General features: G+C 37.1%; 1 protein-coding gene across 1 annotated transcript in view; it reads right to left on the bottom strand.

Annotated features, from left to right (window-relative positions):
* Positions 1-25,013, bottom strand: part of ADCY2 (adenylate cyclase 2) — a 232,773-nt gene that overhangs the window by 41,490 nt on the left and 166,270 nt on the right. The window contains exons 12-15 of the mRNA XM_050891204.1: positions 24,699-24,779; positions 19,727-19,796; positions 17,545-17,642; positions 11,070-11,154 (exon numbers count right to left, since the gene is read on the bottom strand). Of these exons, the coding sequence (XP_050747161.1) occupies positions 11,070-11,154; positions 17,545-17,642; positions 19,727-19,796; positions 24,699-24,779 (334 nt within the window). The remainder of the gene's footprint in view (positions 1-11,069; positions 11,155-17,544; positions 17,643-19,726; positions 19,797-24,698; positions 24,780-25,013) is intronic.

Raw genomic sequence — 25,013 nt, 5'->3', positions numbered from 1 at the left:
GCAATGAGGAGATAAGGTTGCCTAGAAGCATCTTGTGCCCTTTCCAAATGTCAAACTCAGCTATACTGAAACCTCTGTAAAAAAGGCAATGAAAAGTTAAGGAACATGACAGTCCCACAAAAGCATTTGCTTTTTATCAACTTGTTTTCTCTATTTACTTAATATTATCAGAGATCACTTTACATACTGTTTTCACCCCAGCCACAGCAATCAGCAGAGATACAAGCACAGGAAGTCTCTGAAATGAGAACTCAAGCACTAAAAAGTACCAAATATAGGACTTAATTTACAGCACTTATCTATTAGTTCAGGTTCAACAGCTACAGCACATCACGCTAAATTACACTGTTACCCAACACGTGATGTAGTTTGCATGAAGGTCTTTGTCATACTGCACATAATGCACACTATTTCCCTCCTAATTACACAGTATTTGGCCAAGTCCACTGTATACCTAGAACTTTGTTTACATATTGTTTCCTTTTATGCCAGGGAGTTTTGCATACTGGATTGGACAGATTCTGAGTGAATAAAGTCAGTTTCAGGAAGGTCAAAACAATGATTGGAATCTCAAGGATGGACAAAGAAAAGGGAAAAAATAGGCAGCTTTATATACACATTACTCCTCCCCCATATTAAAAAAAACCCACATAAACTCAAGAGACCTGCATTTTTGAGCAAGAAACTCCTGCTCAAATGCCTTTTTGAACTTCCAAACCTTGCTCTCCACCCCTACGTACATAGCAAATTTCAAGATAATTTGAATCCACATGTAGATTTTAGAAAAGTTTGGTCACCCTTCCCACTTTAATAAAGTAAAAAGCACAAAGCCTAGATTGCTGCTGTTGCTACAGAAGGGCAGTGTTCAACTGGATGCAGGGAATGGATCTGTGTGAAAATGCATCATTCAGTTATCTGTCTAGTCTGCCTAAAACCTAGTAAGTCAGGGAGCATGGATTTATGGCAAATTAAAACAGTCATGAAATCATGCCTTAAATTACCCTTCACCTTTGTTATAGCATACCTGGAGCTTTACTACAACTTCACCTACATTGTTCTGTGATTTTCCTGGAAGTTTAGAAGTAGCTGGAGTAGCTTAAGTTGGATTAGGGACAAAAGTAGTCAGGAACACTGAGAAAGTACGAGGAATATAAAGTGGATAAGAAATTATACAGATAAAACAGTACATCGTGTTCTCCTTTCTGAATTATGTTACAGGGAGCTATACTGTTCAAGGAAAGTCTTTAGGATAAGAAATTCCAAGAAAAGAAGCTAATGATGAAAATAAATTATCTATCTGGCCTAAACCAGATACATTTTATTATGAATTTTACTGTTTTTACATTATCTGACTAAAGGCTAATCAAATTAAACACAAAGACCTGGTGATGATCAAAAGGACAACGATAGATGGTGGAATCAAAGTAACCTAATCAGTGAAGAACAGAAGCCACTGAATCTGCTGCTCCTAAGACCATCGAAGGAGAATGTTTCAGCCATGGTTTCTGATGGGAAACCTACCAAGAAGCCTCAACGAAAGAAACTCCTTTCCAGGATGCCCTGCAGACTAAGGGTGATTACTGCCTAAAAGGACAGTATATCAACATGGGGCAGATAATTTTGCAATGGAGCAGAGAGAAACTTGGGATTGTGTAAAACATTATGGCATGTTTTAAGGGCATTGTGGGTATGTGGAAAATTTACAGGATGTTTAGGGGACAGGACACAGGAGAGGAAAGGGAGGGATAAATGTGGATCAGGGAGGAATGAGCATAGGTAAATGGAGAAGACAGGGTATGAAAGGAGATGGCTGCATGTAAACACTTGTTTAAATGAGCCTATTGCATATTCTTATTAAATCCTATCTCTAACCATCTTCTCTGTAAGTGCAGTCCTTATTCTGAGCCTGCATGTGTGCAAATGCCAGCAAACTTCATGCTGGACTAGATGGCAAGTAGCACAGGATGGGTGCCGGCTACTGGAGAGAGAAATTGCGCATCTGAGGCAACTGAGGGCCTGGGTGCCAGCAACTGAAGTGTCTCAGACCAGTCCCTGGAGACACCCCTAGGGTGTGTGGGGGAGCATGTGTGTAACCATTAGGAAACTTCAAGCTGGACTGGCTGGTAAGTAGGAGATCTACATTTGGAGAGACCCAAGGTTTGAGCCAGTCACTGTGTAAGCGGGGCAGAGTCTGGGCATGGATACTGTATTGCTTAAAGTCCATACTGAGTGACCCACAACCGCGAGTGTGCCTGTGGATGACGACAGTCAGGGTGTGTGTATACTCCACTAGCAAACTTCAGTCCCGATCAGCCAGAAAGGAGGAACTAGACCATCAGTATTGATCATATTTACGTGAGTGCCACTTGTTGTTACGTGGGTGCTGTAAGATAGCTGCTCTCTCTGTGGATCTGTGTGGTTGGTCCTGTGTGTACGGTACATGCCTGTGTGCCTACTGGAAATACGTGCTCAGCCTCACTACTGGTTGTACCTGGGACACGGTACTGACAGCCTCCCATCGATGGGATTGGGACAGGAGGATCCCCTGGGTCTTTAATACCATCAAATTGGGCTCCAGTGGACCAGGAAGGAGCACTCCCCTGGCTCCGGAACTCCACTGGACCCAACAAGCTCTAGCAGCTCTTATTTTCAATTTCAGAACTTTAAAAAACATGGCTCAGTAACAGATGCAAAACAATGTCATAAAAAAGATGCTTTCATGTTTTTCTAGTGCTAAGCAACGTAAATTGATGGTTTCCTCTGCACAAATGAACAACTTGTGTTATGTTAATTCGGAAGATAAAATTAAGTTTCATATAGAAAATCTCTGTTGAATCCCAATATCTAAATACACGAATGTTGGCGTCAAATGATGGAGACTTCTCAGACTTTTCTAATTTAATATCAATGCTTCCACGTGTTAAATTTGAACTTTCTTCATTTTTTTAAAGTAATCATTGAAAAAATTACAGTACAGAATTGCTGAGATTACTTAGCAATGTCCATGCTGAGAACTTCATTTATTGCTGAGGACTGCTTCATTGCTTTCCAAGTACCTGTACACTTTTGAACAGACTTATGTAACTTCTGTACCAAAATTCCTTGCAATAATTCTAAATTTCCTTTGTTTACAAGATTTTTGATCAATATCACCTGACTTTGCTAATGTATTTTAGCAAGGAGGAACTAATTGGACTGATTTTCTACATTTCTTTAAAAAGCTGGTTTTCTGCTTCCATTTAAAAAAAAAAAAAAAGATTTGTATGTTCTCTGGGCAACTTTATCACTAAGAAAAGTTCTGGAGAATAAAATAAATTTCAGGAAACAATATATCATTCAGCCAGTGTGATTAATCAATAAAGAGATTCCATTCTTCCAGCTGCTACTGCTAAAATTACAGATATTGCTGGCTCTAACCTGAAGAAAAATGTGAGTGTTGATAGACTGCAACTTCAAAAATGAGGTTGTAGATAGTTATTTCCACTTGTAAAACAGAAGCACACCAGAACTCAGTGATGCATTTCTTGACAGGCTGTTTAATGCACAGCTCTGAGTTCTGGAGGGGAAGGACCACTCTTTATTTGGTACATCTGTCATGCCCACCTGGTTTGTTAAATAGATGACAGGTCTCTCTAACAGCAAAGAGAGCAGCCTACATAGGTTAAGCCAATGAGGCTCCTGAAAGGAAAATTTGTGACAAAAGCCTGATTCACACTAAAAATCTTTAAACCACTGAGTAGAAATTCCTTGGAAAACATGAAAGAATACACTGTTGATCAGTAATTCTCTATGTGAATTAACAGATTTGCTGAACTTCATTTCACTTTTGAGCAGTCTAAATCCAGTCCATATATAGTACAACTGCAGCGGTTCAGTACTGCTGAAAATTTAGGGAACTCCTGGAAGCAGAACTGGAGCGGTGGGGTGATCATTAAATTCAGACTCTTAATAGCACTGGCAGAACTATGCAGGTTTATTTTGCTGATTCATTAGCTTACGTCAAACACTTTTTCTTGTAAATGTTATGTCTCATTTGCAATTTTCTTAAGAAAATGGAGAATGAGACGAAAGGAAGAAAGTAATCATTTCTAGAAAGCATGCAAGAAGGGTAAGACATCAGATCTCAGTAGCATTAGCTTCTGTGCTTATTCTAAGCAGAGCTGGCAGAATATGGTTCAGTGTTGATCATTTACCAACTAGAAATAATACATATTTGTAGTATGAAAGGTGACTAATGTATTACCTTTTCATCTGAACATGTTAAATCTGATATGACAGCTCAGCACGATAGTGAGTAATAACTTATTTTGAATATTCAGGTTATTAAAATGTATCCTGTGTTGTCTTTCCACACACAAAAACCTACTTCAGCATTTAACAAAATGAATGCTGTCTTTCTGAGTGAGATCAAGGAACCGGTGCGAGAACTAATTGTGACAGCTATGTTGTAGATGAAAGACAGTGTCGTAAGAGCTGTCACACTTCTCCTTCACATGCTAGCAGAGGTTGGAACATCTTGACTGAAGACCTCTTATTTACAGAAAGCCAGTGAATCACATTTTCTATAGTTCTATAATTGTTCTTTTCATTCTGCATTCAAATACAACTTACTATTTTGCTAATACTGATGTTACAAAAAATGAAATCAAGAGAAACAAAAAGCCCCCAAATTCAGATTTTTTTCACATGCTTGTTTTCACTCAGACTTGAAGAAGACACCAAGGTTCAAATCCAAAGAACTGGCTGACTGGCTGACAGTGATTACACTGACCTAAGCTTGGAGAAGGGTGATTTTTGTATAGAGACATAAGCTTATACTTTACATACTTTCTCATGGTCCTATCGTTGATAAAAAAGACCAAAATACTTCTAAAATGAGTACTGTAACACCAAGCTTTTGAACTCCATGGTGGCACGGGTAAATCTAAGCCAGGCATTTTGAATCATACAAAATGCATCCAGGTGAAGAGTCTACTCAACTTATATTGGATACAACTGGTTCAACAAAAGCTAGAATCCTGAATAAAGAAATAACAGGAAAAACTAAAGTCGGTATCACATTTTTAATTTCACCATACTTTGCAGTGTTTATTATCCTTCACAAAGGGTCACATTAAAATGGCCATGTGGTTCACTTCAACTGTCTCATTCAAAGGAAAGAACACGGCAGTGAGTCGTATAAATATGCCTTTAGGCACTCAGAGTTCAGTCCTGGTACTTCCTGTGCTGCTTTCCTCATTCAAGAAAATGTACAGTTGCTGTGTTATATACTATTTTAAGGTAAGACATTCTCAGTCTCTCCTGTCAAAGTTTTTCTATTTCACATGAAATATTTAAAGAGCCACTGGTTTTGAGAAAGAACAAACCTGAATGACTTTTTAAAGACAGTGCTCAGGGCACTGAGCTAGAGGAAGGAGTTCTGAATGCTACGTTCTACGGTGACCAATTCTTGGTCTCCAAGTAAGACGCTACCACCCAAAAACTGTCTCACATAACAGGAGCCCTCATCTGTGACCATATTTACTTACACATCATGGATATCACCTCTCAGGTAATACACGTAAAATAACCTTCAAAACAATCTGAATGCTCTCTGCTTTCATCCTTCTTATTAATTAACTGTAGGGAAAATTTTGCATACTGGACTGTCGGTATTAGTAAGCACACTCAGATATCTCTTTATTTGGAGGTAACTTACAATCTCATCTTGGGCAAAGACAATAAAAGGTAGCATTGCCAGATTTAAAAAACATTCAAGATAGATAGTCTCACTCATCAAAAAATATTACAAGAGAAGTTATTGGCACAACAGACATAAGAAACTTGTGGTTTTCACCAGGCTAGGCAACTTCTTCAGTTGGTCACAATCACATAACATGTCATAAACATATAACTCAAGAAGGAGTAAGGAGGATTATTGTTATTGAAATCAGTATATTTCTAACAGTTCCTGAAGTCTGAACATACTACCTAACTTAGTGATGATGGATTTGCTGTTGCAGTGCCTGTGCTCGAGACTCATCAGAATGACTTTTAGGTTTGGTGAGCCTCTTTCAGGGACCCTGCTGTAGATACCAAAGTGCCTCTCTGGGTTCTCCCTGCCTTTCCCCATCCCTGTTTTAATCTTAATTTACAAGCAAAGCCTTACTATTGAAGAAACTGAAGGGCCTCAATCTTTCATTTGTATCTGCGTTAAGAGAGACACTCACATCAGAGGTAAGATTCCAGGTCAAAAATAATTTCCAAGTAGTCTGGTGCTGACATTCCTGTCCTTGCAGTGTTTTTAAGTATCTTAAGTGTACACAGTCTTTCTGACTGTTATGTACCAATGCCAATTGCTTTAGAGTAAAATACAAATCCCTGCAAACAAACGTAAAGATTGTGTATCACTCTCTATACAGTGGTGTGGTGTAATGCAACTAATAAATAACATGCTCTGTTCTAGCAGGGACAGGACTGCTCACATACTGTCTGCACTTTGTTAGATGCTCCAGTGACCTCAAATCAGAACATCTTTCTCAACTGTGGAGCCAATTATTTTCTGATGTTTGTTTTGCTGGTATTGTGTTCTGCTAATTCCATGGTTCAATTGGGTATTTAAAAGAGACTATAAACATGTTCAGATGAGATGATAGGAAAGAAATGTTATTACTTCTAATCTTCCTTGTTAGCTGCAGTAGCTAAATAGGTTTGCAAGGTATAAACATATGCAACAAAAAGCCATTTCATATTAATGGAAAATAACTGGCACAAAGAGTATGTGGTATCAATTAAGCGCACACATGTCCCAGGCGATGCAAAGAAATTTTTGAGACAGTATTTGAATCAGTGCACAAAGAACATCTGCTTGAGACTAATACTTCTTCGGCAGGCTACCTCAGCTACCACAGAGATCTTTTGTTTACATGCTTACTGTGTTTTTTTTCTATTGATTGCATTACATTTTCCAATGTATCATTTAGGTAACCAGATCTCTGGTTCCTTGCATTCACGTCAGAAGGCAAACCACATCTAACAGTTACCAGGTCTGAGGCATTTCACACGCATTCTATGAACTCGTCTATACTTCAACAAGATAAGAGAAGAGACACAGAAAATATATGGGCTAAAGGACAATCACTGTCCTCTATCTGCATGTAATTTGGGAAGGAAACCTCTCAAGGAAAATTGAAAGAAGATATTCAGAATTAATAAAAAATAATAGCCAACATTTAAAATATGAAAATATAAGCCAAAAAGGATCTTTAAGACCAAAAATACTCATAATCTTAAGATTTAAGTCTGAATACTGTGATTATCTAAAAAAGTAAGAAAAAAAGCATAGGGACAAAGAAGTAATTAGAATAGAAAAGATACAAATCCATTTCAAGTTTCAGGACATGCCAATTTTAGCTAAGATTGATGAAGGTTTAATGTCTATGGGGAAATGACTGTTTCTATGAGAATGGTCAGATCTCCCTGCCCTCGGCCTGTTTGCCCAAGACGGGCAGGGGATGACACGCCGCAAAGGCAGGATCTGGAAGTCTGTAACCTCATTATTTGTGCTACTGCTCTGCCGCACCGTTTGATGGAAACATTCCTATTCTTATTTAATGGCTGATATCGTCAGGCCACAACAGATTGAGTTGGACCGCGCTGCAGTGCTGCTGAACAGTGAAATCAACTAATAATAAACTCAGAGTGAAAGAATGAGCATAAACCTCTTCTTACAATATTGTAATTAAATTCTGTAAGCGCTAGTAATTTTAGCATTGCAGTCTGGATGTTTTTTTTTTTTTTCATTTACCAATGAAATGAAAATCATACAGAGAAACTTGTTCAAAGTTGGTTTTTGTGTGACTTACTCTGCGGTGGTGACAGCCATTTATAATTGGTGGAGACTGAGTGGGCAGTGTCAGAGTATTAAGACAAGCATATAATCCAGTGACAGCCAAGTGTCCTAACTTGAACTTAGATTTTGCTGTCTTTGCCAGCACTACAGGTCCCACTCTATAAATCTTGTAACAGTCATGTAAATATTTGACTACTACTGCAAGTTTATGTACCAGGTGCAGGTGCCCAGGTGCTGGTGGGGGGGTCTGCAGGGGCTGCCCCTGTGAGGAACGGTCGGGGCTGCCCCATGCCGGACACAGCCGGTTCCAGCCAGCTCCAGCGGCCCCACCACAGGGTACAGGTGAGCCCCTCAGCCACGGGTGGGTGCCTCAGGGAAAGCCTGGGTAAGAAAGGGCAGAAAATGCTGGGCAGATAGAGGAGGAGGGAACAAAAAGAGTGAGAAACAGCAGAGGGAACACCAAGGTCGGAGGAGGAGGAGGAGGAGGAGGAGGAGGAGGAGGAGGTACTACATGCTGGAGCAGATGTCCACACTGCAGTCCATGGAGGAACCATGCTGGAGCAGGTGGATGTTCCTGAAGGAACTGCAGCCTGTGAAGATCCCATGCTGGAGCAGGGAGAAAGTGTGAAGGGAAGGAGCAGCAGAGAGAAATGTCTATGTACTGACCACCCTCCACCCCTCCTTGTGCCGCCTGGGGGGAGGTAGAGGAGTCTGGAGCAAAGGAATGAAGCTGAGTTTGGGAGAGGGGGGAGGAATGGTGTGGCTTTAATGTTTGTTTTTGTTTCTTACTACCCAAAACTATTTTAATTGGCAATAAATCAAATTAATTTTCCCCAAGTCGAGTCTGCTTTGTCTATGACAGTAATTGGTAAGTGATCTCCCTGCCTTTATCTCAACCCACGAGCTTTCTGATCCTATTTTCCTCCCCCATCCCACTGAGGAGGTAGAGTGAGTGAGCAGCTGGGTGGGTGTCTGGCCCATAGTCAGGGCTAATTCACCACAGTTCATCTGTCAGGGCCAGTAAGGCCCAAAAAATTCTCTTTTTTTTTGTGCATTTTTAGAAGAGAGATATTTGGTGATTTTAAACTCTGTAATTATGTGCAGGTGTGTGTACACACAAGCACATTCACATTTACTACATGCATTCTGCAAGGGAATCCAAAATGTACCCCTTAAGAAAAAGAGGTCGGAAAAACCCACACTAGCAAAAAATACCCCAAACCCAAACCCAATCAGGATTAGGGCAATAAAGCTTGATTTCTGTTAACACTGACACTATAGTGGTAAACCCCAGATATTGATACTTGTTCGCTTGAGAATTTCAGACTACTTCTTCCAGAAAGAAAGCATTTACAGTTATGGGTCAGATACTGCCATGGACATGCTACCGAAACATAACGTAGGGTGTCACTGCTGCAAAACAATACTTGGATTTTGACATGAAGGAAGAAATCTTAGGGAGAGCACAGGGGAAAGATAAACCCACTGCCTCTTTTGTTAGCTGCCTCTCATCCATCACTTTGCAGAACCACGTCCATGCTTGTGAAGGAAAGAGCGCTGCATCAACTATGGTCATAACTTAGTTGCTGAAAGGCTTCTTAGCAGCATAGCTTCTGCATTAGAGCAGCTGAACTTATAAAGACATAGACATAAATAGCTCCTATTCAAGCTATTTAGGTTAGAACACGACATCTTGCAAGTCAACGGAAATGCAGTAATAGGTCTCCATTTCTGGGAAGTATTTACAGTACATACAAGACATAGGAAAAACAGCATTGAAAGTAGGTGTTAGATATTATTCAACTGGCACGACTCCTCAACTCTGACTTGGGATATTTGCTTAGCCATCCCTTTAAATGCAGAAAAATATGTTTGTATTCCTCCTAAGCTACACTATAAATAAAAGCCCCAGGAGAGTGTATGTCCCAGCACTTCTTGATACCATTTCATTGGCACCTCTTTTTCCTACAGGAAAGAGGCTGGCTTTTCCTTGAAGGATTTTTTTCTTTTTTAATTTGCTTATTCAACAGCAGTACTCTGACTTCATAATTTTACTCTTATGTCAATAACAAACAGCAATCAAGTATGACATTACATGAGAACTAATTTTTTTTGTTAAGCAATAGCAATACCTCTAGGACCTCACTCCAAGAATTTAAAATATTTAAAACTACTGTTGCATTATATCTCGGATTAATTCCTGAGCAGTGGCAGCATCTCTACCTTATTGGAAAGACAACTGAAATGTACATTAATTACATTTTCTTAAAAACATGTCCTGGTTAATTACAAGCCTCGCAAAGGAAGAGGGAGAAATTATAAAATCCCGCTTCCTCTGTTTCTTGCTTTAACTGCCAGGCCACCTTTCCGTACTGTTTTACTGCATAGTGATGTAATTGTCTTTCCCATGTGCATGTTTTGCTTTTTTATAAAAGATCTTTCTCTCAGCTTTCTCCATGGGAGCTTGTGGAAAGATGTAAAGATAGAGAAGGAGAAGTGGGGATTAAGTTACAAGTATATGGATAGTTTTACTCCAGATTACATGCCAAATTCAAATTGCATTCGCTTTGTTACAAATCCTGAAATACTTTGTTCTAGATGGAGTTATATGTTGGATCTATTTGAGAATAACTGAAAGGAGGACAGTAATATTTGTAAATTATATTGTGAAATGCTGAAAGGTTTGCCCAAATCTTGAATTAAACGAAATTCTCAAATTCAGCATATTATTGGAGACACTAATAGGCATTACAATAACACCTGGACCACTCAATGGCAAAATTAGAATTTTACTATAAAATTTTCATATATCAAATTAAATTGTTATCGTGAAACATTCTCTAAACTCAGAAAATGGTCTTATATAATACTTAAACAAATACACAGTCCCCCAAATTAAAGCACTCATGAGTCGCCTCCTGTAAGCACAATAGCAAAAATTTTTGAAAAGACAATCAATCAAACAATAATACAAACCTCTCAGAGGATCCAGCTTCATGGGGGAAAGAGAATATCAGTGTAGGTACAGACAGTCACTGCACTGGCATTTTCTGTTTTTCAGATAAATGAGGACATTTTACAGTAGGTTAACATGGGCAAAACAATGTCCTCAGAAGCCTGACCGTGCAAGCCTTTCTCATTTAACTGGTACTCTGCAAAGGCAGTGACTTGGCAAAATCAGAACATGTCATTTAAAAGAAACCATTAACTACTGGAGTACATTTCCTTGAATACCTACCAAAAGCTGTCCAGCAAAGCAGATAAACAAAATGAAGGAAAGCAAGAGGAACGCAGCCCCAAATGAAATTCCAAGAATAGATGTTCTACAAGAAAAGGAAAATATGTATTAATTTCTCTGTCACATATTTGTAGCATGATCTTTCTTTGTGTATAATACTGATGATATGAAAAATTACCATGTGCAAGTTGCAACTTCCAAACGTCAACACCACGGAAAAACAATTCCAATCCTTACCAGAATGACAGGCCTTTTTCCTGCCATTTTCTCAACTCAGGAATACTTGAATTGACTTCACCTCTGACTTCGCGAAACTGTTACCATGAGAAGATAGTAATTTCCACACAAATAATTTAAATGACAGAGTACATTAACAGCAGCAATGTTTTGTTTTGTTTTTACTTTAGAAAGCCTGTATTAAAGATCCTTATTGCTTTATTTTTACGCTGTTGATTTTATAATAATTTAAGAGTCTAATAGATATACAAAATAAACTTGTTGGTAGGTACATTCCCCCCTAAAGGTAGAAAAGCAATAGCATGGGACAGTGATGTCCAGTTTTCAGTGTCTAGCAGCTAGAACCTATGATATCTGTGATGCTGCAGTCTCCCCATCAGCAAGGGCCCTAATATAGTGACTGCTATTTCATGAATGGATAGGGATTCAACACCTCTGAAAACTCCATTTTGTGTCAAATTTGACTGGCTGGCCAGTAGATTCTGAAGTATTGGAGGACAGGCTAGGAAGGAAAACTAAACACCATGAAGAAAAGAAAAAACAACAACAGACTTTAAATGAAAAAAATTGAGTAATCTATCCTCTTCCTGAAATCATCCTTACTCAGTGTTATAGCTCATCCTTTTCTTGGGTGTTATAAATAGGAAAGTCTAGCCAAAATAGCATCACTGGATACTCAGTAAACTGAAATAGCGATACAGTAACAATCCATGCATGCATTCATTCCGCAAATGTGGAAATCTCTATATGAATACCACAGTACAGCGTAATTGCTCCATCAGGCACCATACGAGAGCTACTTAGCATGGCTGCCTAGGGAAAGATGCAGTGGGACCTAATTACGTTTAATGAATGCCAAGAAGAGATCAGAAGCTCTGGACCAACTGAGTTGTTTAAGCAAGGGAACTAGATGACGTCATGAAGTCCCTCACCTGAGCATCTGCTTTCAGTTTTAACCACAGATTTGACATTTTTACAGAATTAAAAAATATCTCTCAAGTCCTTTGAGCACCAGCAAATATCTTATTTTATCAAACCTTATATGCTAGAAATATTGGCATGACATTTTAGAAATAAGTTTTATTTCCCTTGCTTTTTCCACAAAACTATAATAAATGTTACATTTTAAGTTAGCTTCTCCATAAATGTATGATTCAGAATTAAAATACATTATTAATAAAAGCATACATCTCTGTTCTTTAGAGATGCCATGTGAATTCAAATAGATACATTTTAGAAACTATAATACTAAAAATTTAGGAGTAGAACTCTGTGGATCAATTTCCTTAGATTACGTACAAATATTGGAAAACATTTTGATCTGTTTTAACAACAGTGTTATAGAAGCTATTTTCAGGAAAGAACAAAAAAGCATTAACTTCACAAACCAACTTGATGCGATATTGCTGCCATTAAAAGCATTTTGGAGAGTAATTTATGAGCTTCCCTGCCAATCATTCAGAGAACCTCTTATATGCTAAGTATTCATCAGATTTTGGGTTGATGTGAACAGCTGATGAAAAACAAACAACTGGTAATTCACAACATATATTAATCTTGAAATAATGTTCCTTTTAGAAGTTATTTGAAAATCATTGTTGCTTATGAATACGTGTTCTCCAAGAATTTCTCATCGGGACTGAGACAGTAAGCTGTACATCAGAATACGTAAAACTACAGTCTCTACTCTTAGGAATTTAAAATCTAGTAAGCAACAGAAGAGATGAAAGAAAAGCAATATAATTAACAGGCTTATTTTTTATATGTGCATAAACACTTCCAATTATATATGTCCTTCATTAAGATTCAAGTAACCATTCCTGCATTTCAAACTATTGCTATTCTTTCTCTGATACGAAAGATACAAAAAAGGAGCCTGCACACCTTAAGAAATGATTCAACACAAGAATAGCCTTATGAGTCAAGTTTGGAGTGCATCCTTGTAGAAGAAGAAATGAAGATGTTTGTGAGAGAAACTGGAGAGCAAGGGAAATTAACATGGCATAAGGAGAGCTTATGCGAAGAGTACTTAATTACGCGGGCAACAGGCAAGAAGAAAAGGTCTTTGTAGCTTTTTTATATGATCAGCGATGTTATTGAGGTGGCACAAGAAAAAGAATTATGTAGCAAGGTGAACAAGATTCTGATTATCAAGACAAAGAGAAAAGGACTGAGGATAAGGGAAAGGAAAAGTGGTATCTTAGAATCCAGATTTGAGTGGTGAATACAGAGAAAAAAACGTTGTAAGGTTTTTGCTCCCCACACCCCCTTCTTTTCTGGGAACAGCAGGACTTTTGTTTCAGTTAGGCTAAGCCTAAATAGTTTCATGCTGCTCCTAGAAGGAAAGAAGTGGGCTGACAATGCTATAATGGGAAGCAAAATACTAAAAATTAAGCGCCACGATAAACAAGCCTCATTTGAGGCAACAATCATAGGAAAGCCATAACATGCATTTATTTTTTGTCACTGGAACATTACAAAAACAGTACAGGTCTTTACAGTAAACTAATCTCACTTTTATTGTGTAGAGTCAAAAAACACATTGCACAAGTCACCAAATGCATTGCATTGACAGATTTGGGCAAACCATTTTGTCAAAAGAGGGCCTGGGATTCCATAAGCCAGCTTAGCTTTTATCTGCCTCTTCCTATGCTTCAAGGAATGCCCTCATTTCTGAAAGGTCTGCTCTCTGCTACGGTGCCCCACCAGGAACCCTGACAGGACAACCCTTGACAATAACCTACAGAGGGACAGAGTTGAAAATTGAGGAAACAATATGAGAACTTCCCGGGCTTCAGATACTTCCAAGTGTAAATAATTTATGATCTTGGCTATCCTTCTCACATTTTTCTGGTTTCATCAGTAAATATCTGTTTTGAATAATTCATTTTTATCAGGTGGTATGAGATGGGAAAAAAAATCATATTTATACATACTTATGTCTTGTTGGTAACATTTTAACTGAAATATAAAAATTTATTATGAAGATAAAGATACTGAAAAATGGGGAAGAGAACATATTTTTCTACACTTTTGTAATTTAGAAATATTGATTATGACATGTTTTTCTTAGTTGCAGGTATTAACATTCATATTTGAATATTGATTGCGTATTTCTTGAGGTGATAAAATCATAATGAAGCAATTACAAATGACAATTATACAAGCAATGCTGAATCAGACTTTTTTGTATCTAATAGTAGCTATTTCTTTTTTAATTCAACTGATACTTTCACTAAGCCATCGATGGATTCAATGGCTATGTAGACTAACTGTATGGCAGTCTCAGTGTTAAGAAAAATCATTTGAGTATTATAACTCCACTTGAGTTGTTTTTTTTTAAATCAGATACAGCAGAAAAATAGCTAGTAATGGTGGCTTTCTTTCATTTATACTGTCTTATATTTTAAAACCTTCAGACAAAGGTTTTAAGTACTACCTTTTCTATGAAGAAATTCAGCTGTGCCTGACTGGAAATACTATGTTAAGGCCTCCTAACCACCTTCCATAGGTAGAACAAGATGATTGTTAGTTTGGCATGACTCAGGACAAAAGGACACAATTTCTTGAACACAGCAGCCTCAGAGACCGAAGACTTGGGAAGAATCTTAAATGTAGCCCCAAACAAATCCCTTAGTCGAATAGCACAAGAAGTAACTGCTATTCAATAGGAGTATACTTTCATCAATTCACCAGTTTGCATTTCAAAAAACAACACTACTAATTCCATGTTAGTTGATTGTTTCACTAAATAAAGGACATAGGGTTGTTGTGAATTACTAGAGATACTTCTGTCACTTGGTAAACAAAGAATGCTAGAGAGCCACTGAAGGCCTGTTCCGAGGAAATGTAATGATCAAAATTTGCTGTCATTTTAATGTCACAATAAAGACTTAGTCCTCATGATACATTTCACCCCAAGATATTGTTTACTTGATTAAATTTCTATTTACCACTTTGTGTAAAGTTTATTATGAAAGCACCACATCAGTTTATTGACGCTGGGAAAATTAAAACATTAATAAATTATTTCAGCCTTGAAATAAATGTCTCGTGATCTTTGAGATATTACTTATTAATTGCAACTTGCTGGATGTTACTCACCATCAAATATCTCCAAATCTACTTTAAAGCAGCAGGTGGTGTGCCTGCACAGAAATCAATGATATTACACTGCTGCAAAACCAGATTAATGGAATAGTGAATCAATAAAACCCAATGACAGATGTAGTTTATCTCCCTGTCTTCATTAGATCGCCATTTAAAAATCCTGTAGAATTTTTGGAAGAAAACAAAAAGGCTAGACAGAATTTTACACTAAACTATGATTTATTTATTTTTTATTTATTTATTTTTTGCTGGAAAGAAATAACATTTGCAGCACTGGAGTATGTTCAATTTAAGCTACATTTGTGATGACAACATACACTGGTGATTTTCCAACTTTTTTTTTTAATTTGCAATGCTCCCAGTTTTCCAGCAAAGACGCAGATGCCTGTATAATACCTTGCCTTTCAGTCTTCCATTTTTGCATCTCTTAAATTAATCCACAGACCCCTTGAAGCTGAATACCATTCATGTTGGTAATACCCGATTTTACACTCTTGCTTTTACAATTTAATATGCAGCCCTATAAAAGGACCAAAAGTTATTTTACATTTTGGTAATGAAAATGATAAATCATATGTCTCTTTTGCTCTGATGTTAGAAAGAGATCATGTAATATCAGCATATGCTTTTACAAGTTGGAGGACACTTTCCTTAGTTGAATACAGCTCCCTAGAGTTCACTAATTTCAAGTATCTGATATATTTTAATGAGCTACACAATTGGTTTAAGAGACATAATAAGGATATAGCAAAATGAGCATCTTACTACATGTATGATAGGTGATAAATCTAGATTCATTTTCATGACTGAAATCAAAACATAAAAACAGATTGATAAATCATACTGCTGGAAGGGACTAGTTAGGTCCAAGTTTGGTTTTTGGTATATCACAAACCATGAATTTCCCTGAATTAATTCCTGTACTAATGAAAATACAGTATGAGCTTGTAAAATATACTCATTATGCAAAATGACAAATAACGTTAGTCATGAGTCTTAATTTCGTATTTTGCAATAGTAATGCCTGAAGTGAGACTGAACCATGTGCAGGATACTGCTGAACTCTTGGAAGAGTGTCCCTTTGCGGCTTGTGTCTCTGTGTTAGAAACTAGCTGGGAAGCCCTTTGCAAAGAAAATGCTGTAACATCTGAATAGAAGTCCATAAAACTTTATACATGTTATAAAACAAGTCTGCAGTATGGAAAGTCAATTTATAATGACCTAACACTTCCTTCTGGCTTTGAATTAAAATGTGAGTAAGTACTACAGCACAAGACCAATCAATCAACTGAGGTTATAAAATACTACTCCTGAAAGCATTGCACAGGAGAAAAGACTATGAGTGAAGAAATACTGTATCACAAGGAATATACAATGTTGGCTTTGGAAACAATTGCTATAAAACAAATATCAACTTTCCACTATGTAAACAATCAACAGAAAAATTCCATTTTAAGAAGTCTAATAAAATATTCTTTATTGGAACTGTCTTCCAGTTTTCTCAGCCTTTCTAGAATATGCACAGATAGAAAGCTGGCTGATTTATATGCACAAATATAAATTAGCTCATAATATACAAATTTTGATAAAAATAATTATTCCAGCAATTGATTATAATATTTTTAAATTAGTTTTAAAAGAGACATTTTATGAATAGTAATGCTGTTTGCATGCTGAATAGAGCAGTATTGTGACAGTAATATGTTAAATACATTTATTTAATCACAGTCCCAATTCTGCAATCCACTTTGTCCCATTTCAACATCCAATTGTCACACTTATTTTACATGTAATTTTAGTTTCACAAACTTATAGCTTGTATTACTTTTTTTTCACGTATGAATTTCATTCCTGTCATCATCACACATTTTTAAATGCAAAGAGAAAAACTAAAATGAATGAAGAATTGATACTAACGCTTGGCACCACGCTATTGACAGTGTTTAAAATTAGAAACAAGCATAACTTTGAAAATGGGCTGAAATCGTCCGTCTTCTCTGTTCAATTTCATTTCTATGAATTGACCTCTGCAATCTGACAATTCCAAAATTTTTTACTTATACATTTTAATTTTTTACATTAATGAGCAAATGTACATAGGAATGAGTACATGTTAAATACCACTTACTTTGGCAATACCAGAATCTGCACCACAAAAATGCAGAAGAATATGAGACAGGCACAAGTCACATAATACTTAAATGCAGGCAGAGTAGTTGCTCGATACTAGAAGAAAAAACAGCAAATGTTAAAAACACAATTTCCAAAGCAGATAAAATATCACCCAACTGAAATTTCAGCTTACAGATGCAGATATGTATAGGCAGTCTTTAGCAACAGTAAATTTCCTGTTGTTCAATGACTTCCACATCCACTCACATAGGGCTAGGGATTATCAGGCATAATACTGAATCCTTTTACTTCTTGAAGAACAGCTTAAGTAGCCATGTCAAATGGTTTTGTCTTGTTCCTCCGCAGAACAGGACTATCCCAAATTCATCATAAAAAAATTAATTTAAAAAAAAGTGAAAGCATTTTTAAAAATATTTTTAGGAATTATGGACCTTGAGCTGCTGTTAAAATCTCAAAAAATTCCAACCCACTTGTAAATTCATTTCAGTGTTTCACACTTCTCCAGACATTTCCCAATGAAGTCAGGCAACTCACTCCTTAGGTTAAATAATTATTTTGCTTTATTACCTTGCTGTACTTTCACATCCTACAGGGCCTAAAAAGCTCCTGTTTAAATTAAAAGCAGGCTTCTTACTGAGTTCTTTAAAGTCAAGACTGGACTGATGAGTCATTAAAAGGCAGTGAAGGAAGATATTAAAAAGCTGGATCCAAAAAGAACAATTAGTTCTTTGCCGTTCCATAGCATTCTACAGTCTAAAAGAGATTAGACTCCTACAAGGAGCATCTACACAGCTGAATAACTCATTTTCTCCCAAGTCCTGATTCCCTGATTGTCCAAAGTGGACATATGATGGTTTTCTCTCAAGTTCTCTTTCAGAATTTATCGGTTAGTACCACCCACATTAAAATCTGAATGTGCTCCTAGGCACAGCTTTGATCCACTCAGTGTACCCTTTAAACACTATGGATGAGACCACACCAGGTCTAGCTTCTTCCTTCTTATGCCATCTTCTAAACAGTCTCAACAAGCCTTGAGACCTTTTTCACCCTAATGCATTGCCAAAGGCATGCAACACATGCCTTTGGCAGCTGGCCATAAGAACACTGTTCTGCTGAGCTGTGAAAGAATCTGAAAATTATTTCAGATGCTTTGAATTGAAAGATATCTAAAAAAACAATTAAATATGTATTTGACCACCACATGGGACCCAGAGGATACTTGCACCTATGCTGTACAATGTGAACACAGTATGGTAGTACTTCCTCTACCCCATTCTCATCAGGTTCACTCATTTATACAGCCAGTTGTGGTCAAACCTACCTCTTACTTCTCTGGAGGAAAGCATAACTGTTCAGCTATCAGCTGCCCTACGTTTATGAGAAAGCAGAAAGAGGCAACTCTCCAGTCTTCCTGCTGAAGCGGTGTCAGTATGTAGAAATACACTCAAGCTCTACAAGGCCATAAAACAAAGAAAAGGCCTGACTTTCTAGGCTAGTGGTCATGACAGTCACCTAAAAGGGAGGAATCTTTCATTCTGATCATTACTCCAAGGACTAGAAACAATATCATTTACTCCATCTGTACATACATGCCTCAAACATGTTTTATCAAACATATTAGTCAGAAGAATATTTCATGTGTTGCATCCAAGACAGCTAGGCATTTTTCTTAAAAAATATTTATAGTAGTGTTTCCCCAAAATGACTGTGAGCATCAAGTGGATATGGAGAAAACTAATGAGCAACTGATATCATTACAAGACTATGATTACTACAGGTGGAGTCTTTGAGACATGGCAAAAAAAAAAAAAAAATTAAAAACAGTGGAGTTTGATAAATGCCTTTTGAGGATGTAGGTGATGGAATTTAGGAATTCTTTGCTCCAGTTACACCAAATTTGGACTATCAAACCTCCTCCCACTTCTGTGAGACCATGAAAATTTCAAGAAATTCAAGTGAACTGCAGAGCCCTACAAACAGGAAAGCAGTCTCAGATATCAGATTCATAAAAATTCTTCCGTAAATGAGATAAAATAGTATTGTAAGGTTTGAGCACTTCTCCCTGCAGGAGAGGTGTTGTGGCCATGGCTCTGTGTTACAAAAGCAAGGGATACAAGCCTCACTTAGGATGAGGCAAAGAAGGAATCAACCGTTAATTTGCAGTGAAAATAACTTACTTCTTTTTCCAGAGTCTTATTATAGAAAAGAAGTGATATTCTTTGAATGTCTTCAGATTTAAGCCACTGCCTAGAAGAGAAAAGGAACATTATAATTGACATAAGAATAAAGCAGTCCCGTCTTTTTGTATTACTGAAATGCAGTAAAATAAGAAAATCACTTTGAATAAAGCAAGGTCTTGTGTATTGCAGTGTATTCGGTGAACTGCACTGACAGTAAAAGCAGAAACTACAAATCCTCTCTCCCTTTTGACTTCTATTGCTAATGTACACATGTAACAAAAGTTCAGATGAACCATTTTTTCTGTGGATCATTCCTAAGGACAATCAAGGGAGAGATTTATATGATGTAATTCTGACACTGATATTCCACTCATGTCCAAAATACTGTAGTATATCCACTGCACAGAAGAGAACTTCAGATAAAAACAGTCCTTCACAAGGTGCCTTTAAGAAGTGCTCTGTTACAATATGCAAGAGTGGCAGGTAAATGACACTTTTCGAACTCCTATTCCGAACAAAAATGAAAAAAACTTTATTAAAAGAGGCAGAGTGATTTTGTCTTTGAGCTGTATTAGTCTCTTGACCATGACCCTGAACTCTAGAGGTAGATTTTGATCTTTTTACTGATTATAAAAACTTCTTGCCTGCTTAAAGTTGAGAAATACAAAATAGAATAAGTACTTTCATTGAAATGACAAATCCATTTTAAAAGAAGTGAATCTTGACAAAAGCTTGACATGACTTTTACAAAATGAAATGTTCTAATATGAAAGTCTACATTTATGTTAATGGACACTTGAAAAGAAACAGAATATTTAAATTTCAAGAGGGTTAGGTTGCTTGCACCTCAAGGGGACTAGACAAATTTGAAAAAAATATTTAAGCAGGCTACTTCTGTGAACATGTGATATTTCAGCTCGAACAATAATAGCAGGGTTTGAGATTTTTTTGCAACCTTTCCAGCAATAACTTTAAATTAGGCTCTAAGCTAGTAGTATAGCTAATGCCTTCTAAATAAAGGGGAATGTCTCAACTGACAGGCTGCAATGCAAGTAAGTAGCAGCAATGAACCACAGTGGGATATATTGTAAATTAAGGTCCTGGGAGAACAGGAGTGGACAGAGTGGAGTGTAAGCTATTAGCTTTGATTTGTGACACCTAAAATATTTGTTTCCTTGCCTGGGAGACTGTCCCTGTTCCTGTGCAATCAGTTCCATTATAAAAAGGGGCTAAAAACATACTCAGTTCTAGATATGCTTAATTCAAAAATTTATTTCCCAGTTTGCTCTGCAATGGCTCACATCTACGTCTGATCACAGTTCGGATTCTGAGAAGAAACACACATGATAGACTGCTGTACATATAGCATGATTTTATGTGGGTCCAGCTGTAATCTACTGGAGAAAACATTCAGTTTGTGGAACATTTTTGGTAAACTGTGAAAATTAAGTGCAAGTCTTTTTCCATTTAGTTATAAAAATCTAACAAAAAGTAACCCTCTTCTCCAAATTGTTAACTAATTTCCCTTTTTTTCTTATGGTATCTGACAGGTGGATTGATTTAATTACCATTACCACACTGCTAAAAAGTTCTGTCTGCAGATCTACTCCCAAAGGCCTAATTTGGTCTGTACACACTTGATCGCATGTGAAGTCAGTACTGCCATTTAGAGCAAATGCTGCCTCATACTCCACATTACAAGCTCACGTTTTCAGGAGCTTTTAGTTCTACTTTAAAGCTCAGAAAAAACTATACTGGTTTTAAGTAGCAGGTGCTCAGGGGTCTGAGATGAAGGAAACAGTATAACACAGACAAATGGAAGTGGAGAGTAAGTACAGAAGAGGGAGCACAAAGTCACATACCTTTGACACAGAGTTAAGGGCTGAAAAATTCTGCCTACAGCCTGACTCCCTGATGAGCCTAAAAGTTACTAAAGTATCTGCAAATATGTGGGGATACGCCTCCTGGGAAGCTAGGTACCAAATTTCTGTTTAAATTCTTTTGCAATTCAAGGAACAACACAGACAGACAGCTGAATTCTGCCTGTATCCATGGAGGCGTGTAGTTTGATAGGGCTTGTACTGATTGACAATGTACAGCAAGGAATTACGCACAGAACATAGCAGCCACTATGACTTAAAGAAAAAAGAAAGAGAGTGTGTCTCTTTAACATAGTAATCTACTTATCAAAGAGCAAATAACTTTAGTTTAGCTCCCTCTGTAGGTATATATTTAGCTAGCAGATTGCTATCCATCCGTCGCATGTCCTACAGAAGTACCCTAACCACCAAGGTTCAGAGTGGCATAGCTAGGGCTACTCATCCCCTTCCTGTGCAGGACAGGCACTTTGCAGCCAGGAATACTTTGTTCAAGGTATGGGGAAAAGAAACATTTGGAGAAAGTATGATGTTACACCCTAATGGCTAAGGCACTCAGCTGAGAGACAGAAGCTCTTTGTTCCTCTTTTAAATCTGTATTTACGTATCTTTTAAAGTAGTGCTCTAACAGAATAATAATGAAAAAACAGGTCATAACTTTCCTCGTGCAACTTTGCAAGGAGCATTGCCAACTAAATCTACTACTCTGAATCATGCTGTAAGGCCAGCAGGCTGCTTTTTAGATGCTACACTTTCATTTGCATTCCAGAAGAAGGAATTGAACCCAGACCCCCTGAGTTACTGACAGTGTGTGCATGCGGTGCTTGGCAGTTTTGTGGAAAGACAGCTAAGCTAGCTTGTGAACCAGGACAGCAGTGAGTGAGGGAGCCCAGAGAAAATGCTACAGTGCTTTAAAAACCTGAGGTGCCATTTCAATATGTACTGCACTATTTTACACTGTGTAAAAACAGTGATTCATTTGGACTACGGCTTTGTCTTGGACTAAGAAGATCCAGAGTCTACGTTCCCTTATCCTCCAGTTACTGGCTGTTAAACACCAGGGCATGTAATGTCCAAAGACCCACATATTATGACCATTTGCTTGCAACCAGTTACTTTTTTCACAGAATGACACATGGCAAAGAACCATGATGTGGATTAAAAAGTCAGACTGTGCTGACAGCTCAGGGTGGAAGAAACAATGGCTCTGTACAATGAATGTTTGCTTTTGAATTATTTTCATGCAATTTTCTAAATAAAAAGGTTAAAAGAATGGTAATTTTAATACTATATTTTATGTGCAATAACGTTTTTTTAAATTTTCTTCATTCAGTCATAGACCTATTCGCTATAGAATCCAAACTTCACACTTAAAAACATTTAGAAATACCAGTTTTCTCATAGATTTTCTTAAAAGTTTGCTTTTTGATTCACAAAAGCAAAAGATTTAGCTTCGCAACCACTCCATTAGATTAGGGGATAGTGTTATTTTTCATTTTACAGCCAAAAAATCAAGGCACAAAAAACTGCACAATTATAAAGAAAACAAAAACGTGATTAGTTTTGTGACCTAAATGTAGGAAATCTTTTATCTAATTTTTCTGAGCGCTTAGTATTCACATAGTTAAAATATTATTGAATTAACTTGCCATTTGGGGAATCAGCACTTCTGACAACTTATTCTCAGGCACCCAATTGAAAAATATTAAGTGATTCATTCAGCAAATCAATACAGGGACAGGCAGAGAATCTAGTTTTGGAAGGTGGCATTCAGCCTCTCTGATATATAAGATCTTTCCTTATCTTTCTGCAATTCCCCATGTAATTCACAAAATGCACTGAAACTTTTTCAGAAACCTTTTTTATCACACAAACATCTTTTATCACACAAACATCTTTTATCACCAAGTTTCTCTGAATTTTATGCACTTAGATAAGACAGAGATTCTCTGAGATAAAACAACATACAGTATGATCACACCAATACTTTATTTTAATGGACTTATACAGATGCTTTACTTTTGACATCAAACCATCATTGTTACAATCCACTTACCAGAGCAAGTGTACCTGAAGACACATAAAAACTGCCAAAATTTATATAGCTGTTTCAGGCAAGTCTAGTATAATCAAAAGGCTTTGCCAATCACATGACCTACCCTCTTTCACTGTATTCTTTGTATGACCTATAACTATCAACACTCTTTTCTATAAATAGTTACTGAAAAATATTTTCCTAAAGCCACGTACCTTTTAATAGGACTATCAGATGCAAAAAACCAAATGTGACTTATAAGCATTTAATAATTAGGTGTAATACTCAGGTGATTAAGATTCTGAGTAACAGAAGTAGGGGAGAAAACATGTAATTCATCACAATTATTGTCCACGTTTTTGAAGGGCAATTCCCTTATTTTATCAGATAAATATAAGAAACCTGAACACTTATTTTGGACTGGTATTGATTTTTATCTCAGTCTTATCTATTCACCAGCAAACGGAGAACATCAATACCGCCTCCAGCTCTTCCTAGGACACAGAAAAAATACGTGCCACGTTGCCGCCCCCAACAATTTCAATATGCCATCAAGCTTAGCCTTCTCTAAGAAATCAACCAACCAGTTGAAACAAAGAGATATTAAACTATGATTTTAGGGAAAGTTTCTAATTCTGAAGAGATGTTTCTGTGACAATTGTGAAGCATCAATTTTCACGTCATTCTGATTCCCAAGCCAGCTATTTCTTGTGTCTTACTTCTCTGCTCTCAGATGAGATAATTCTGTAGAGTTACGGCTATGAGTGTACAGATACGAACAGTTACAGAGCAAAAATCCCTTTGCTATGAAGATCAAGACAAGCCAAAACCTCTGTCACACCATGATTCACAAGCACTGTCTTATCCCATATAGTAGAAAATGCTACTGTACAGCCTGTCTTCACAATGTGCAGAGCTTCCTATGCCAGTATTAGTGACACCTTTACTGTTTTCAGACTTCTGTGTACATGTGGGAGTGAGAAATAGTAAACACTACCCTCTCTTGAAGATTTATGTCAAAGTTGAAGGAAGGAGACAACAGAGGATAAAAACATACTTTTGAGCATTGATTCCATCAATGGCCTGGATCATCCTCTCATTCAGTTCCTCCTCAAACCTTCTTTTCTGTGATTTTGTTCTGAAATGAAAAATGTGGGAAGTTACTTTGGAAAATCATTACATTGTTAATAAACATTAACTTTAAACAACGGGGTGATAGCTGGCATAAACTTGTGAGAATAACAACAATTTTTTAACATTTATGCTGCAATAGCATAAATAGCATAGGCTTCAGGCACACTGAGCCTCATCATAAACTCTTAACAAAACCAGCATAAGCTACAGAGTCTGACACACACACACAAAATTCTAG

This window comes from Gymnogyps californianus, chromosome 2 (genome assembly GCF_018139145.2).
Source record: "Gymnogyps californianus isolate 813 chromosome 2, ASM1813914v2, whole genome shotgun sequence".
In the NCBI taxonomy this organism is placed as follows: Eukaryota; Metazoa; Chordata; class Aves; order Accipitriformes; family Cathartidae; genus Gymnogyps; species Gymnogyps californianus.
This window is presented reverse-complemented; position numbering and strand designations above follow the sequence as displayed.